The sequence below is a fragment of the Manacus vitellinus genome, unplaced genomic scaffold (assembly GCF_001715985.3).
Source record: "Manacus vitellinus isolate BGI_N305 unplaced genomic scaffold, ASM171598v3 scaffold_16_pilon, whole genome shotgun sequence".
NCBI classification, from domain to species: Eukaryota; Metazoa; Chordata; class Aves; order Passeriformes; family Pipridae; genus Manacus; species Manacus vitellinus.
This window is the reverse complement of record NW_021939189.1, coordinates 15,182,213-15,200,987: the sequence shown is the minus strand read 5'-3', so window position 1 is coordinate 15,200,987 and position 18,775 is coordinate 15,182,213. Positions and strand designations below refer to the sequence as shown.

The window sequence follows — 18,775 nt, the reverse complement described above, 5'->3', positions numbered from 1 at the left end:
CTTATGTTGCCAACTCTGAGGTTCACAGAGCTGTGAAGTAAAAGCAATATATACTAACTGAATTAACTAAATAAATTGTGTAACTCTGGCACTTTTAAACTATAAAAAAACCCCTGCATAACAAAGCTTTTATTTTTTCCAGTTCATGTTCCAGGCTAGAAGCTGAGTGTTCATCTCCCCCAACAATGATTCTATTCCCTTGTCCAATTGTTACATTTACTGTGAAGAAGCAAACTCTCTTAGTTGAGAAACACCATTTGAAGTTTTTCCCAGTGACAGTAATCTCAGATTAATTCCAAATTGCCAAGGTTTGCAGTTACCAAACCCTACAGAAAGCTGTACAGCCGTGGTGTGGCACACAATGTGACAGATGCACCACATTCCCTGAGCTGGGCCTGTTGGCACAGTTGGTGCCTGTCCTCTGCACTTGGCAGGACCCAGGCATGAAGCCTTACATTTATGTGATACTACCGTTAAATCTTTTTGTGATTAATGGAGCAAACAATGCACTGCAGTAAGAAAGAGAACATGAGTTTTTGTGAACTGGAGAGTGTATTCAGCATTGCTGTCTCTGTTGACCTGGTCCTTATGCTTCTCTTAACATAAATAAATACATTAAAATCACTTTTTTCTCCAGCAGGCATTTCTGCCTGCAGTGGGCTTTGTTTCCCTAGCTGCCTTCTGTGCTCTTTGTTTTAGACCTTTCTTCTGTTACAGGCTGTTCAGCAAGACCATCTACTCCTAGGCTACTAAGTAAGACTTATTTAATTTTAAGTGAAAATGAACAAATCTAAACACTGTGAAAATGGAGTTGACTTTACATTTCTAATTTCCTGGTCTGTGTTTTCTCTGGTGAATTTATCCCTGCATTATGCTGTTGCAGTATAGTTTAGGCAAGAGTAGATTGAATAGTCCATAAACATTAAACAAGAATATAATAGAAGTCTGTTAATGTGGATCAAAGTTCCATTTTAGTCATACATTTGAATAATATAGAACACAAAGTTTGTCTGGAACTGCTTAGTAAATATTGTGAGTATTGAAGTTTATTTAATAATGGGTTGCTCTCCCAAAATATGTTACAGGATGAACGGAAATTAAATTTGATCCAGAAGTTAAGAAGTCAGTGAGTAAGTTTCATCATCCAGTGTTATCCAGGTCAGATTTAGATGCTCATAAAGATTGCTTCTGCTCTCAGTGGAAAGCCAGGAGTCCAGAAACTGTGCCAACAAACTTTTGGCAGTTGAAGGCAGTTCACAGTCTGGCCATCCACAGGCCATGGTCTCCAGAGGTTATGAGCCAAGACAAACAGAAAACAATAACAACCACCACCAAAAAATGAGCCCCTTCACCTTCTTTACACTTTTCAATTTTGTATAAAATGAATTCTGAAAACTTTTCAAGCATTGAAAATTAGCTTAAAGAGACATCTGTAACTTAGTGTTGACACAACAGTATGGTTGATATTTAGAGAAGTGTAATGGAGGAACACTTATTTTTGGGAGTTGAAAAATGCAGAGAAAATACCTTTTTTTTCCCCTTTTGAAGCCTCTCTTTCTGTAAGGTCTTCTCCACGATTCTGCCAAAACAGGAGAGTCTGTAACTTACCTTTTCACATGTGCATGCCCACAATCTTTCTCCAGCATAACTTAATCAGAAATTTTCCAGTAGACCTTCTGCAAGTGCAGGCAATATGGAGCAGAATTGCTATGTCTGGCCTTTAGAAAATCAATGTAAGAAACTTATGAAATTCCTCATTTCACAAAGACTGTCATGACACACAGTACATAGATTGGAATTTCCAGGATTACAGGAAATCAAACAAGCACCACTACCCCATTTGGTTTCTTCTAAAGTACTTTGGAAGTGCCAGTAAAAGCAAATCTGTTTTGAAGATGTACCTGGAACAGATCTGTTTGCAGTGCCCTGTGTAACAAGTCTGAGTTAATTCTCCATGTACGTGTGTAATGAAATACGAATGTGCTAATTTTAAAATGTAACTTTTTTTTCCTTTTTGTTGCCTTCCCACTCCCTCACAGGTCACTGAAGATGATGTTGTAAAGGCAGAAAGGCTCTTTGGCATCCTGGCATATGTAGCATCTTCTGAGCTGCCACATTATCGTGTACTTTCATTATTTGGAGAATCCAGGTATAAAACACAATGAACAGAAACTGGCATTTGTCCAGAACGTGTTGTTTAATTCTTTTGCACACTGTTGTGGTAAATTCTTTTTGGGTAAAAAGATAATTTCACAAATTCTGTCCTACGGTTGATAAGTCCTCTGCATATTGCACAAGTGTAACCATCTCCTGGTCTTTGTAGCCAGAGGTTTTCACACAATTTGTGTGAAGTCTGCTGAGTAAAGTGAGAAGGGACATGCACACAAATGTACTGCTTGTTCAGTTCTCCAGTTGTATTGGTATTGGTGAAGACTTGTGGACTTTCACAATGAAAACTGGCTATTTTTCATGGGTATTTTATAGTGGGTGACTGTAAGAGTTAACAGATTTAGGAGTTGTACTGTAAAAAAGAGGTGCTTAAACCCCTCTATTTTTAGTCTTCTATAAATGAGTACTTAATACAAGTTTAAGCTGCAAGACTTCCTATTTAGGAGATGCTGTGTGATATATGTCAAGATCAATTGTATAGAGGCAAATTAATGAAGGAATATCTAGAATCATATGTATTTTGAATAACTTGAGGATGCAATATACTTGAAAGCTCAAAAATATATATTCAAAAGGAGAAGAAAAACCCCTTACAATCACTAGAAACATCTGCACTTGAAAAAAAATTCCAATAATTAGGACTGTAAACCTCTTATCTTTTCACAGGAGGAAGCAATTCCATTATCTGCTAGAGGGAAAGGGCAAGAAATCTGGGGCTGGGAGTGAGGAAAGTAGTGATAACAGAAGAAATGGAGGGGAAAGCACAACTCGAGCAACATTGAATTACATGACAAAGGACTTCCATATGGAAAAGCTTGAGGTAAGTGTATCATTAAAAAATACTTTCATTCTCTATTAGGTAACCTTAGGCTACTACCCATGGAATTTGTCTAGATATCAAGTTTCAGTTGTGCTGTTGAGAATGATGGTTTTAAAATACCACTGCTTAACATATTTACATACCTGATCAAACACTTCATCTGACTGATCTTTGGCAGAATATTGGAAAATGCTCAGTTTCTCTTTACTGAGGTAGTTGCTGAACAGTACCACTGTCTCAGAAATACATTCTCACCTACAAGCCTTATGTTCATGACAAAATGCACCTCAATTATTAAAATATAAGAAGTGAGCACAGTTTTTTACAAAGAAAAATGTATATTACACGTGTTAGATTTTCCCAAAATGAATTGGTGAAGAAACACCTTGAGACAACACTTCAGAGAGTGTAGGCTGTAGTAATAAAGAGCTCTTTCCTAGCTTTTAAATGAGCTACAGGCAAGTAAATATATATGAAATGTGTTAGGTTTAATTATTAATAAAACTGCAAGCTGGCTTGTTTCAGACAAGTGCATCAGTCACGGTTGTTTTAGTTTGTGTTTCTGATCTGCTCACTCTTTTGCTTGGGCAGAGGGAAATTGTTCCCAGAGGGAACATGATTCTTTCAGCCACAGTCTCCTTTCTGAGCAATCATCATGAGTTCTAGCTGTATACACCCTAATTGCCACATTTGTCCCATTATTTGCTTTTTACTTGTGTAGAAATAGATGAATCCTCTAGTGCAAGAAATTTAAGCAAGTTCAGTAATCACTGAATTCAGTTATTGCACTGTGGCTTTGTTATCTCAGATCCACAGCATAGAGCAGAGACAGTGACTGCATGTGTGGAGGGATTAAATTAAGAAAACATTTTGGTTTCAAAAGCTGTGATTGTAGCTCTTAAAACTTTGAATAGCATGGAGTAAGGCAGTGAGGTATTTCTTTTGTCCTTTACCATGGAACAAGCACTATAATATAATAAAACAAAATAAGCTTGGTATTTGTGCAGTCCATTAAATATATGTGTTGTTTTCTCTTCCCAGTGCAGCAATTCCCACCTTGTCCTTGGCTATAGCACTATGTTTGCAGCAGATATTGCAGGATGTAAGATAGGCAAAACCAGCTGCTTCCAGTTCCCCATCAGCAGTAAACTAACATGATAAATGCACCTCAGTAACCATGTTGGTAAAGATGGCAGTCTTGAGTCATTGTTTAATAATTTGGGGTTTTAGCTGAAACCACTGGAAAGTATTTTCTCTTCTTCATCTCTCATTGAAGAAAACTTCTGTTTCAGTGGCCTGAAGCATGATCTAGCATTTTAAACAATGCCATAAATCAAACTAGTTAGACATTTAGCACCAATGTAACTTATTGTTCAAAGCTTATGATGGCATTTTGTAGAAACTTTGCAGAAACAGAGATTAATACTGTTGGAGTTACTAAAATGCAGAGCTAGTAGCTGCACAAGGCACCGTATCTTTTTATTAATTTTTAAAGGTTCAGCTTGCTTCAGTATCTAATGTAATACTCATTAGGAACCATGTGAAAAGGATATGCACTGGCATGTTTTTCTATGGCAATATGCTTGTTAGGGCAGGTAGATAAACATGTACTCTCCAACTGTTGTACTGTGATGATGAAGTGTTGGAAAGGGAGAGAAGGAAGAAAAGTGGTTTAGTGCTTTATAGTTTCTGTAAATTTTCACTGTGATGCCAGAAGGCAACAAAAATAGTTAATGCTGTTAAAAGTTATTTATGACCACTTAAAAGTTGATTTCAGATAATTAATGAATTAATATAGAATGGATATTATGAGTACACTAAGATTCTGTGGCTCAACACAGACCCTGGGCCATGAGACTTAAAACTAAGAGAAGAAAGTGCACAATAACCTCTTTGCCTGTTAATTGCTACGTCCCTTAATTCATGACATTTCTGTGGGTTTTTTTTTTAATTTGCTCTCGTTTAACCTTTTTTTTTTCCCCCCTCTTCCTTATACAACATGTAATGGTTCTCTCATGCAGGAAATCAAGGAAAGGAAAACCTTTTGCCGGACATACGTGGAGAACTTGGTGAAGGAGGCAGCTGACATCAACCTGAAGAACGAGTCGCTGCAGAAGCTCTGGCCTCAGCTGTTCATCGAGCTCGTCAGGGATGCAGTGGTAGAAATCCGCAATAAAAATTCCTACATGAAGCTCTGCTTGCAGAGGATCACTGAGCAGAAACAGTAGAGCCAAGGAGTGTTGTCTTGCAAACTTTTGGGATCAGTGTTCCGTCATGTTTTACAAACTTCATCCAGTAGAATATAAAGTTACCATCACTATGGCACACTTCACCTCCCCACCCAAAGGGATGCCTTTAGATCTTAATCAACTGTCAATAATTTTGAAATACAAGTTTACTTTCATACTGCTTCAACAGTGCTTCCTTGGCCAACTAAAGCAGTGAGATAGCATTGGTGAGGTAACTCGGTGATTGTCGTGTTTTACTAAGTTATTGTTTATTTTTTTCTGCTACCCTTGATTCTGTACTGCTACAGCATTGATTTTTGAGGAACAAATTTACAATGCTTGCCTTATTTTTTTATTGAACACTTTTCAATTGTCACCTTTTTGACTGCTGCTGTTTAGGAAAAAAAAATCAAAAATAGTAGCTGATTTTTTTTATGACCAAAAGCTAATAAATTATTTTTACACCCTAAACTCGATGAAGACTTATTAGTGTTGCTTAACCTGTGAGATTATAGAACACTTTTTCACATCAGTGTCATGAGTGCTCAGAATATTGACATTTAATGAACCTGATTCTCAATTGAACAGATTGCCCAAACTTGATTTCAAATGTTTTTCATTAATTTCACTAATAAGTTTGTGTGAATTATTATCGGTAAAATATGAACTCAAGGTAGCTCACTTAAGCTTTATTTTTGTTGTGTTAAAATATGTTAATATAATTTATTTTGTTTCTTGATTACTAAGTTATTTACTTCTGAAGTTTGCCAAGATCAAAGGAGCTAAAGTGCATGCATTACATTTGGTAAGGAGACTGATGACTACTATTGAGTTGTAATTTATTTCTTTGTGACTGTGTGAAAATTCCATATTTTCAATAAAAATAAATTCTTCAATTTTACCCTTCACAGATACTGTAAAGAAGTACTGTGTGCAGAGAAAAGACTTAATGCTGCATGAAGAGATGAGTCACAACTTGCCCCTAAAATCAACTGTGAATGGGTAGAAAAAACCCCACATTCCATAGTACAGTAACTTCCACTGTAAACATCTTGCCAGCTTCTGTCCAGAAATTCAACTTAAGAACTGGTAGCAGGTCCAGCTGATTCCCATGACTGGCATTCGTGTCCAGGTAGAAAGTTGTGCCATTTAAACTTAATTTTTTAGTTCCATTGTATTTTAACTAAAAGAATCCAGAGTCTTAGTGCATTGTTTTACTTTGTTCAAATTGTTCTTATTTTACTTAAGCTCATTTATAAAAAACAAACCAAAGAAAACTTCCTGCAAGGGTTTCTATGGCTCAGAACTGAATTTATTTTTAAACTTTATCTGGAAAAGACTCTCTGGCAAAGCAGAGATGCAGATACAGTTTAGTAGGTTTTTCTGCCTTGGAAATCATGGAATCATAGGAAGGTTTGGGTTGTTCTTGAACACTTCCAGGGATGGGGCAGCCACAGATTTCCTGGACAACCTGTGCCAGGGCGTCACCACCCTCACAGGGAAGAATTTCTTCCTTATATCTAATCTAAATCTGCCCTATTTCAATTTAAAGCTATTCCTTCTTATCCTATCACCACATACCCTTGTCCAAAGTCCCTCTCCAGCTCTCTTGGAGCCCCTTTAGGTACTGGAAGGAGTTTGAGGTCTCCCTGGACCCTTCTCCAGGCTGATCAGACCAAACTCTCTCAACCTTGAATGAGTAGCAGGAATCAGGTGTTTTGGGATCTGCTTGCATTCTGGTCCAGGTGGTGTATCTAATTTGTCAGAGAGAATGCATTTTCAGAGCATGTCCCAGGTTAACAGTGACATCCATCATGTTAATGCAGTTTTCCATTGGGTTTATGTTATATGTGATGTTCTAGACCATACTTGCAGGTGGTTGGTTTTCAGCCTTTATAGAATGTAGTGGAGGTTAAGTCACTTAAATTCTAAAGAAATGTTAGAATTCCTGAAGAAGCTGCTCCAGCACTTGAGAGAATTTAATAGAAACAGTCGCCCATCTGGGCTTTTTGAACTGCTTCATGGAATTTATAGGAAGATTAGTGTATTTGATAGGATTTTTTCCCTTTGCACTGGAAAATTGCACTCTGGTTTTATGGTGCATTTTATTAAGGGAACAAATGAAGACCCTGCAAAATGCGAGCAAAGGAGAGTTTACATTAGAGAAATAACCAGTGTAGAAATGCTCATGGAAAAGTGTTTTGGATCCATCAGTTACTTCACATCATTTCTGTGAAGGGTGGAGCAGTTCCAGCTTCTGCAGGGGGACAGGAACCTTGGCAGCTGTGGAGGTGCAGAACTCTCCTGATGATGTAGCTGGAGCAGATGGGCCCCTTTTGAATCAGATTCAGCAGCAATGAAAGAGTAGAAAAAAAAGTGGTTTTAGAAGGGTATATTGGTTTAGAGGAACAGGAAGTTCTCCTTGGGAAAATCCAGAGAAAAGCCAGACTTTCTGATATTGAGGCTTTAGAAGCATAATCCTGGTTGGAGGCGTTAAGGTAGGGCCTAGAAGAACCTAAGATAAGTAAATCAGAGGGTACTGACAGTGAGTTATAGAACCATCTCCTTAAAATGCTCTGTATTCCCAGTGGTCTGTGAAAGCTGCCAGTTTGGACTTTTTTCACTAATAGCAGCTGTTTCATAACAGGATTGCTAAATGGCTGAAGTGAGGGGTAGCTGGGCAGCTATAATAAATAAAAGATTAATGTTGGGCTGTTTATGTTCTTTTCACATAAAATCAGTAGGAAAATTGTTACTAATTCTTTTTAGGAAACAAGTGAATGATGGATTAAAGGGAGTACATAGAAGTTTCAGTAGCCAGGGGATCTTAAAATTGTTTGCCTGCTATATGTCATTGCTGTGTTTACCCAAATAATTTGTAACTTAATTTGTAACTTCATGTAGACTCACAAGATATATTCACAAGATATATTCATTATTGAGGAGTTTTCAGGTACCTAAAAATTTGAAGATCATATAAGAAAGTAAATTCTTAGATTTTCTGAATTTTTTATGGTTACAGGTATAATTTGAGGAGATAAAGTAACCTTTAAATGCTGCATAAAACCAAATTTTGATATTGTTATTATTTCATTGATATCTCATCGAGAATGGACTGCTGTGATCCCCTAATGTAGCCTGACTTTCTGCACAAGACAGGAGCTATTACCATAAAATATCTGTATTTACTCTGACTAGAAGTCATCTTGACTTTAAAGTCTTTTGAAAACTTTTTTCCCCGTTGATTTTTGGATTATTTGTGCAGTTTCATTATTTTCTGAGAGAAATATCTCCTGTATCCAGACGAGGGAAGATAATGATGTTATTTTTTTTCAGTTTCAGTTTAGCTGTGTCACACGTGAAGGCCTCATTATGTGACGCAGAGTCACTGTTATGCAAGTGAAATTTGATCTTCAGTGAGGAGACTGATGAAGGGCCGTGTTTCCTTTTGATCTGAAAAAGTCCTAGAGCTGCAAATGTGCTGCCACAGTGGAGCAAAGGGAGAACAGATTCCCCTGATGCAAACCAAAAGCTGATGCTGTCAGTTACGAGGGAAAAAGGTACTGGGAAGAGGTTTAAACTGAGCACAGAACTAAATAAAACTGCCTCACTGCCTGGGACCAAGGGATAGATCTGAATCTGGAAATAGCTGAAAGTTGTTTAAAAGTGAATTATTCGTACTTTAATCAAGTAAACTACTTAAAATAACGACAATAATAAAAGGGTTAACTTATTAAAACACTGGCCATCTACAGATTAGGTTAGGCTATTGTAGAACCAGTAGTAAGTCCACAATCTATGTATACATTCTGTAAATTCAGGACAAGCAGCTGGTTTTTTTTTTAAGGGCTGCAAAAGTGACAAACAACGATACTTTCAGTTGCTACTTTTAATCATAGTGACACAATCAGCATGAACTGCTTTTTGTTAGCTAGTTTATTTAAAGAAGTTAAGCCAAATACTTGCTATTTCATATTATTAAGCAATATCCATAAAGATGTGATTTAGACTGGGAGGTCTGTGTGCATATTCAAAATCACAATAGGAGCTATTTACTTTGATTGGGAAAACAGACTCCTTGGATGTGTTTCTGTTTCCACATCATCCAAACTCCGCTACATCTTGAAACCCAGTTTCAGTGAAATTATTTTTCTTTTTAAGTTGGAAGCATCATATTTTTGGGGTATTTTAAGACTTGGTGTTTTGTTGCACATGTGTAGAACAAGGATAGGAAAGAAGAGACTGAGTTTACTCTGTTGTCTGATAAGGTAGCTTTTGCTCCAAAGTGAATATAAACTGTTTGGGGTTTTTTTCATATGAAAAAGTAGACAGTGTAGGCTACACAGACATTAGATAATCTTAGAAAAAGCTGATAGGTATCTGCTTACACACATCACCTCAGAGCTGGATTTTCTTGAGCATAAGCTCAAAGAAATTGAATCTATGGGACTGTTTATACAACCCAAGTATTAATTTTGTTGGCTAGATTTGCTAGGCTTCTGCTCTCAGAGGAAGAAGGAAAAACTCATCTGGAGGAACTTCTGTCTCTGCTGTGGTGAAAACAGCATTTCTTTACAAGCTATGTACTGGGCCTTACATGCCATGCTTGTGTACAGATGGAGTGCACAGATGCTTCTACTTCTTGTATCAAATGTCAGGAAATCCTGGTGAAGGATCAAGAAGTCTTAATGGGGGAAAAGGTGACTTCTCAAATTCTACATTGTATGGTTTTGGTGTTTGGGTTTTTTTTTTCAGTTATAGATAGATATATTTCAAGCAGAAACATACTTGACTGATAAAAGCACACTGAGTGTATAAAAAAGCAGAAAACTGTAGGTTAGAATATTTGTGTCAAATCCAGCATTAGAAGTGTCCAGCATCCCCAAGGAAAATGGTTGGTACAAGGCAACCCTATATTCCTTACTACTGATACGTTGACTTGAGGATGCCCTTATGGGTAGCTGTTTTATCCAGCTTTCTGGAAAACCCTGAAGGCTTCCTGATTGCTGTGGACTTGGATTGATTGGTACAGTGCAAAATAATGTATCAAGACAGCAGGATTGGATTTCTCAGTCATGGGTTCCATTGGTTCATGCTTATTCCCACCTTTTGCTGCAATCTTCCCAGTTAGGTAGGTACTTGCATATTCAGGAAAATCTTGTGTGCAGCCTTCATTCTTATATAGTGCATGGCATCTGGTGTATTGCTACATCCATAACTGGGACTTTCCAGTTCCAGACCAACTGTTCCTTTCACTTCTGTTTGACTAACATGTGTATCCCAGGGGTTAAATGCTGCAATTATCCATTTTACACCTAACAAAACTGGAACTTATAAGGGATACTGAGCAGGTCATAAACAAGTTCATTCTTTCTGGAATACTAGACATAGATAACATCAACAGCACTAACCTTTTAGAACAGTGAGAATGATACCTGTCTAGAGTAAAGGTAAGGAAAAGCCTTTCTGTGTGTAGTATGGAGCACTTAACACTTTAGCACAGGAGAAGATAGTCTGGAATGATAATGGTTTCCATCTATTTATAATGTATCATTAGACAAGAGGTTGAAAAGTTAATTCAAATTACAGTGGTGAAGAAATTGTGCCTGTGAATGTGATGTTTGTCCTACATGCCAGCGTAGTCTGGACTTCTTACTTAGTCATGCAAGTAACAGTGATATTAATGTAATTTACATTCAAATGAAAGAAATCATAGTGATATGTAGAGAAGCTGTGACTTTACAGAGATTAAAAATGTTGAGTTCATTGATTAGCTATTATATGACACTTAGAAATTATATAGTGACACAATATGTGCTGTAGTTTGTGTTCTCTATGGGTGTGTAGCACATTTGCTGCCTGTTTGCATTAGGCTGCAATGATCTGTGCTTTCTAATAAAGTAAGGAAATACTTCTGAGGGATGATGAAAGAAGCACAGAGTGCAGATTTTTCAGTTTCTAACTCAGCACTGACAATAGAGTATATTGAGCTTCATACAACTGCTGTATCCTGGGTAAAGTGCACATGTTGGAGCTTCCAGAGTCATTTGACTATGAAGCTGTCGTGAAAGTCTTCTCTGCAATTGTACTAATGCAAGATTTAAATGCAAATCAGCATGCTGCTGAAGATTCTAAAAGGTATTTGCATTGACTTATGCTCTTTATTAGGATGCATAATCAAAACAGGAAGATCTAAACCAGGTAACCTGTGTGAGCTAAAACCTTGATGCTGTTGAAGTTGTTGCAAGTGACAATTTATATTTATGGTGATGACATCTATGTCTCAATCATCTGTGCTGGCTAGAGGAAAATAGACACTTCTACAGTGTGAAAAATCTGATTTGTTTTAGATGTCCATCTTTTCAATGAAGTAGAGTTGCCTATTCTTTTTTTTTCTTCCCCTGTTAAGGTAGTCCAGGCAATCATCCAGATGCTGATGTCTGCAAAAGTTTGGATTTGTACAGACAAGTTCCATCCTTCCCACCTGTTGTCTCTGCTTCCCTCTCATGTGATTAAATCCAGTGTTTTCTGCCATGCCAGTCAGAGCCCACAGAAGTAGCCCTTTGTATGATGAACAGGCATGTGCTCTGCTTGGCTTTGGGGTAAAATCTGAGTATCCTAGATTTCCAGAAGGAGTCATGCTAGTCTTCAGTGAAGCCTTGTCACCCTTGAAAAGGCTTTGAGGTCTGGCACACAGACTCAGGGCTCTCAGAACACAGGTTCTCTCCTTTGCTCTTTTGAATGCATATATTGCTGAAGGGGGGAGAGAGACTGAATTGGAGTAGACATTGTTAGACAGCAGATAACTGCTTTTTCACTCAGGTCGTTGCAAAAGCATATGCCTGTGAGTAGTAAAGAGTGTTGCAAAATATGTTAAATGGGCTTGGTGACAAGCCAGAAATACATGTGTTAAACATGTCAAACTAAGCAGCATATCTCCATTGTCAGGCACAGCCCTTTCTGTGGTGGGGAGCTGACTGGTTGCAAGGCAGCTGCTGTCTCTTGTAAGGGATTATTGTGCTGGGCAACTGCAAAGAAAGTAGGTCATTTGCAGATAGTATGGGTGTTCAAGTTGTTGAGCAGATTCTTCATATATTCTGCAGGGTATCATTCTCAGAATTTTCAGATTTATTTAAAGGAAAAATTGCTTCAGAGATGTGAGGGACCCTTTAGCTTGGTTGTTAAGAATTTTTTTTTTAAACTGCACAAATCTGTGTCTCATTGCTGCTTGTAGAAGAAACCAAAAAGGAACCACAGGTGGTCTGAGAAAGTTGTATTATTTGTTCTTCCTTCTTTGTTGGTACTGAACTTTTGCCCTTGCTTGATGATGCTGTAGCTCACTCACCCTCAGGGATTAACTAGAGGCTGTCAGGAAACTATTTTAATAGAACTAGGTGTGCTCAGGGCAGTCTCCAAATTCCATCAGCATATGGTGCCATCTAAGATTAGTCATTTATTTTCACACCTTCCATCAACACCTCACTTCAACAACCTTTGTCACGTGGCAGGGACAAACTACCATTTTGATAACGTGCTCCTCAACATGTGACCTGTGTTTGAGGTCTTTCAGTGGAACAGATGAGTGTCAATTGTAAAAATTCTCCTATTAGAATATTTAGTGTAAGGTGTCTGTGCAGCCTTACTGCTGACTGGCTCTCAGTTTTTATTCTGTTACTGTTATAAAATATACTTGTCAAACACCTCCAAAATGGTATTCAGAGGAGACTATAGGATAAAAAGCTGTGCCTTGGTGAAGGTCATCCCCTCATGGCCTACATTTTAACAGCAGCAAAAGTGAAAGAAAAACACTTATTTGCATTACTTATCTGGCAATGGGCTGACAAAGGTGTTAAGGTAGCCAGGTGCTGTTTATCTCATCTGTGCTGTATATTAAGTGTGGGGCAGCTACAGAGAATGAGGCAGTCTTGTGTATTTTTAGAGGTGTGAGAACTGTTGTGGGGAGCCAAATCTTTCCAAATTTCCCCTCCCCTACTCTGCTGAGGAGGCTCTGACTTTCCCCACCCTTTGTTTCCAAGCTGCAGTGTATTCTGTTGTTATTTAAGGAAAATATTGTCAGCACTGCTTGTGTGTTTGTTTGTTTTGCCCATTCCACCCATAGCATGTGTGGAATCTGTGATAAATAAAACGCACTGAAAGCAGGTATTTTTGTGTGAGCTTATGTGCTGAGCATTTAATATCACTTTGAAATATTTGTTGATTTAGAGGAGTCTTTTACTCTTGATTCTTTCATACATGTGTGTTTCAGAATGCTGTCAATTCAGTGATTCCTAGTCCAAAGTGTTTGGAAATCTAGAACAGGATTGCCAAGTCTTGCTTTTTTATTAGTATTTGTGTAGTAGGGGTTTTTTTTAATGACAATTTGTGATACAGCTAAAAATCTTGTAAAACTTTAAGTAGGTTCTTGGAAATTGTCTTTAGAAGATCAAATAAAAATTATTTCAAAATTTTGGCTGAAATTTTTTCACCTATTTTAGACAAAGCTTTCAAAGGCTTATTTCCTTAACTATTCAAAAGACAGTTTTGTGATGTGCTTCAGACTACATCTTTCATAAAATCTGTTTTTTCAGAGTGATTCACAGAATCTTCTAGAGATTAACTTGGTGAGTATAATTGTTTATCTTGTTCTCATTCTGGACTAAAGTGATATGATGCTGTTTGACTTTCTTCTTTCTAGCATTGTGTGATGACATCAGTCTTCACATCTGAGAAAATTAGAGCTTGAAGCTACAACATATTCTTGGCAGGAGTTATGATACTGGAATCAGGATTTTGGCTAGGGCAGACTCCAGGGTGATCTCCTGGAAATGAAGAACAACAGTTACTTGTACACTGAAACCAAGCAGTTACATGCAGCTTGTTTACTGGGGGCCAATAAAGGTTTTTGTTCTTTAATTATTTTTTATTTTGTTATTGGGATTCTTGGAAAATTTGCATCTGCTTTCAGATCTGAGAAAAAATTGCTTGCATTGGTACAAATTATATCATTCCGTTCCTTGGAGGATCTTGGAAGGGATTCTTGCAGCTGCATCTAGAAGTTTAGGGTCTCTTCTTATCATATAGAGGTGAAGAAAGTGGTTATTTTTGTGACTGGAATGGAGATAAGGAGCAAACCAGGTCAAAATTTGTAATTTTGGTCTTCCTAGTTTTACCTCTTGAGACTATTGAGAAGGGGAGGAAGAGTTGGAGGGCTGACAAGAGTGTGGGCTGTGAAATAGGAAGAGGGACTAGAATGGTGATCTGAAATTGGGAAATAGGCCTGTTTGAAGGGCTCCTTCAGGAACATGGGCTGGCAAACCAGCTGGCTCTGGTGCAGAGTGCTGTGGAGGAGAGGAAGGCCTGCAGGACTGCAGTGGAGTGAAGTGGAGACCTAGACACGGGGAAGGGGGAGCTGGGAGCCAGGATTGCAACTTTGATTTCAAGCCTGTAGAGTTTGGCAGGTCTCTGCAATTTTGAGTGAGAAATATGTGCACCCCAACCTCAGTGAACATTTGTCTTTTTCTCATAACATTCTTTAACTGTTCTCTTTGGTTGCTCTCCCAGCTCGTTCCAGAAGGCAGCTTTCTGCAGGCTGTGTTAAAGCAGGATGCCTCTGGCCTGTGTCAGGTCAGGATTTTACATCACTGTTGAGTGTTTGCTACTGCTTTATTTACTTTGGGAATGCCTGGTGATCACTTTATAAAATGACAGAGAATAGCTCTATCATACAAATACCTGTCTTGGGTTAGAAAGGGTAGGCCCTTTACAAGCAGTATTGATAATCCTTGCTGCGTGATGTCTCTCTCCTGGCACTCCACCAGAGACATTCCCAGGCACCTTATGAAAACCAGGAGCTGTGCAAACTTTCCTGCAAGTCTGTGGCACCCATCATCTTTGTGTTTTCTGCAGGGAGCAGTTACCTGCTCACTGCTGTTAAAGGCTTAATACATTTCTCGAAAAGCATTTTTGCAGTTCTGTGTTAAAACAGACAAACTTAAGAGAAATTCAAGCAAAATGAATTGTTCTGTTGGGGCAGCAGCTTGTTCCCATCTGCTGCCTTTGCCAAAAAGTTGGCAGATCTTTTCAGCAGGGATAAAAGATGGCATCGAGGATACAGTGCCCCCAGTGCTAATTTGAAAAGCAGTGCAAGTGGGTGAGAAGTGGTGGGTGACTGCAGCTATGGATGGACACCTTTCCTTGGTGCTGCACAGATCTGAGCAGAAAACGTTCTACTGGCAAATGTCATGCACATGTGTTAAAGGTTTGAAAAGAGGTGTTGGAATTTTTTCCCAATATCAATCACCCCCACACATATCTGTTTTTTTCCAGGGTGGGGGGAGGTGGGAAGGGGGGAAGGAGCCACTTGCTGCTTATTTGGTTTTGTTAATAAAGAGCTGTTGTTTTCCCTCTCCACACCTTTCACCTGAACCCTCTTAATTTCAAAGTTGTAAAGTAGCGTGGAGGGAGAAGGTTGGCTTTTCTGCCCCCCCCCAACGGACATTTGTGTCTTGCTGAACTAAGACAACATGGAAATTTGCTGTACTGTTCCCTTTCCAGGTATGTAGCAGGGGAGGGTCCAGCCCAGACACATATTCCCCTTTGGTGGGAAGACGTTTATGGTTTGAGCTGGCTTGGATTAGTGTCTAAGGACAGAACAGGACCATTCATCTTTTAATGCTGTCTAGGAAATCACTTCCTAATCTGCCAGCAGTCCAGTGCTCAGGGTCTTCCTCATACATGGGATTTAAGAGGATGGTCTGTTATTTCAGGATTCACTGACGTTGCTATGGTGGTGACCTTGAGCAAAACGTGTTTGCAAAACCTGTGCAAATCAAAGGCCTCAGGTCTGAAAATACTCCTGAATGGTGTGGTGGCTTGGAAAATCAGAGACAAACATGAAAAGAATCTTCAAACTGGTCCAAAATGTTTCTTAAACAGAACAGTTATGTTACAGAAAATGTTGCTGTTACTCCATTATGCCTCTCCCAAATATTTAAAAAAGAAATAAAAAGGTATTTTCTCTGGCAGGACTTGAGCTTTAGGCTATAGATCAAACAGGTTCATACATTTTTCTGGCCTCTTCTTTTAAATTTTGTTTTTTGATTGATTTCTTTATATTCCCATCAACATTACTCATATTATATTTCAGAGTGGTCTGGCCAACAGTCTTGATACAGAGACAAAAATCTTTAGTCTTATTTAACCAAGCTGGTAAGAGATCTATATTTTCATCCTGAAGTCTGGGGCTGTCCTTGCAATATGTTACAGGAGTTCTGTCTCAAGATTTTCAGAAGTTTCTGACACTGAATTAGTATTTAAATGCTATTAAATGCTACTTCATTGGCATTGAGCTCTGTTTGAGCTCTTCTTTTCTGGAGCTGCAACTAAAATCAGTGACTAAAATCAGTGTAGCAATATTAATTCTCATTCTTCTAATGTGCCTGGATACCACAGGGAATTGGATTGTGGTCCCATGCAGCTACTTAAAGCATATTGCAGCTGGTTTTGCTGCTCCCAAACTTTGTCCACACAACTGTATGGTTGGAGAATGCAGCTGTTTTTTGCATTGCTGAAATTTGGCTGACTCTGCAGCAACATCCAGGCCTTTTTGGATGCCTTATAGTAAAAGTCCAACACTGCTAGTGCTCTGCTTTTATTATTAGTGAAGGTGCAAGTGCTAAAAATATGTCTTGCTTTCACAAGAATTTAAGCACAGACAATGCTGCAGAGAGCTCCTTTCTGTCTGGGTCTCGTTTGCGTGATCTGCATCTGGAATTGAAAAGGGCCAGGAGGTTTCCACATAAATAAATCTTTGGGATCTTTGAGATTTCCATGATGTCCTGCTCCTCCCCCCCCCCCAGTCTCAGCTTTGATATTCTTTCTTTAAAGAAAGTTAGGCCTTAGCTGGTTTAGTATCAAAGAAAACCTCAAATATGTGAAGTTGGATGTAGGGGATGCAGACAGAAGTTTGCACAGAGCTTGTGACAGTAGTGGGAGGTGTGAACTACTGCCTTTGCCTCTATTGAATGTTAGCTCAGATATTTAGCAGAGGTGTCTAATTGTGTATATTAAGTATTTAATTCCTTAAAGAAAGAGTGAAAATACTAGAGACAGCAGAGTTTATTGATGTGTGGTGGGAGGCATGTCAGTTTGATGGCTCAAGCCAGTGGCATTTGGGAGTTGCTTCTGGTTGTTGGTGTTATAAAGGAGAAGTTCAACACTAAACTTGGTTGGGATAGGAACTAAAGAGTGGGGATTTTAGATTTCTAGCATGTCCGAGGAGTAGTTTGTCCTGTGGGCAGAAAACCTGTCACCCTTCATCCACATTCCTACTCTCACTATTATTAAACAAGAAAGCATTAAAACACTTCCAAGTCTGAAATGAGACACTTCCTGGAGTCCTGAATGCTGGACTGGTTGGTTGGGTTGGGGTTTTTTCACCCTGGTTGCCTATCCTGTCAATCCTTTTTTCTTTAATAAACTCTGTTTTGAACCTGATCAAACAGGACTATTGATACATATCAATCTGTGGATATGAAAGGTGAGGAAGAAGAAAATAAGCTTTTTTTATGAAGAAAAAAATTACATCCACTTCACCTTGTTTGGCTCCTGTGCTCCAGTTGATTCTTTAACTTAATTGGTTAATGACTCACTGGATGACTCAATGCAATTATTCTTTTTTTTTTACAATATGCAGTTTTTCTGTGTTGAAAAGGTTCTTTCCTCTATTGTTCCTTTAAAAAAAAAAGGCATTTAGCAGGTTTGGGCATTGCTACGGTCTCTGCACACCTCAGGTACATGCTTTCAGAATAAAGCTGCTAATCCAAAGCAGAGTTTGAAGGTCAGCATAGAGACTTTTAACTGTAGATTGGATGTTAAGTACTTTCTTAAAATTCAAAACCAGTCCTACGTTCAGACTTGTCTTTGTAAGAATAAGAACAAACAAAATAAATGCAAATGCAGACCTACTTTTTGATATACAGGATAGACATAGTTGATACAGATTCCTTCTACTCTTTTTCAAATTTGAGACCACAAGAGTGAGAACATTCTCTGATGGTGTTGGAGAGCAGTTCGTTCCCTTAAATTTGCTGACAGCGCTTGAGAAAAGTTTGTTTTGTTTAGAACCTGGGGCCAAGCAGTTCCAGAGTTTAATAACCCAAGACAGGGTTATTAAATGGACATATAGACCATTAAGAACACTGGAACAAACTCAGAAAACCTATTGAAAGGAAGAGGAAAACTATTATAGCCACGGGACACAAGACCACACAATAGGAGAAGGACTGTGTGCCATTTGGAAGCCATTGCACTTTTCTTTCAGGAAGTACAGGACTCTAATGGTGTGGACTTCCACCATTCTATGGTTCTTTCTTTGACTGGTTTATAAACAATTGTTTACCATCTTTTTTTACCTCAGTGGGATTTATAAACCTCTTTTTTTTTTTTTTTAATTGATAACCAAATTTGAAGCAACATCTTCAGTGAAAGAAGTGATAAGGACAGACAAAACAACTAAAGTGTTTACACCTAAATGCTGCAGTTGTCAGTCAGCAGTTGT

General features: G+C 38.4%; 1 protein-coding gene across 3 annotated transcripts in view; it reads left to right on the top strand.

The window, feature by feature from the left end:
- LRRC49 (leucine rich repeat containing 49) overlaps positions 1–6,125 on the top strand; it is a 40,233-nt gene extending 34,108 nt beyond the window's left edge. For all 3 annotated transcript variants that reach the window (XM_025894838.2, XM_025894840.2, XM_025894839.2), the window contains 3 exons: positions 2,040–2,149; positions 2,836–2,989; positions 5,011–6,125. In XM_025894838.2, the coding sequence (XP_025750623.1) occupies positions 2,040–2,149; positions 2,836–2,989; positions 5,011–5,217 (471 nt within the window). In that variant the 3' untranslated portion in view covers positions 5,218–6,125. The remainder of the gene's footprint in view (positions 1–2,039; positions 2,150–2,835; positions 2,990–5,010) is intronic.
- The last annotated feature ends 12,650 nt before the right edge of the window (positions 6,126–18,775 follow it).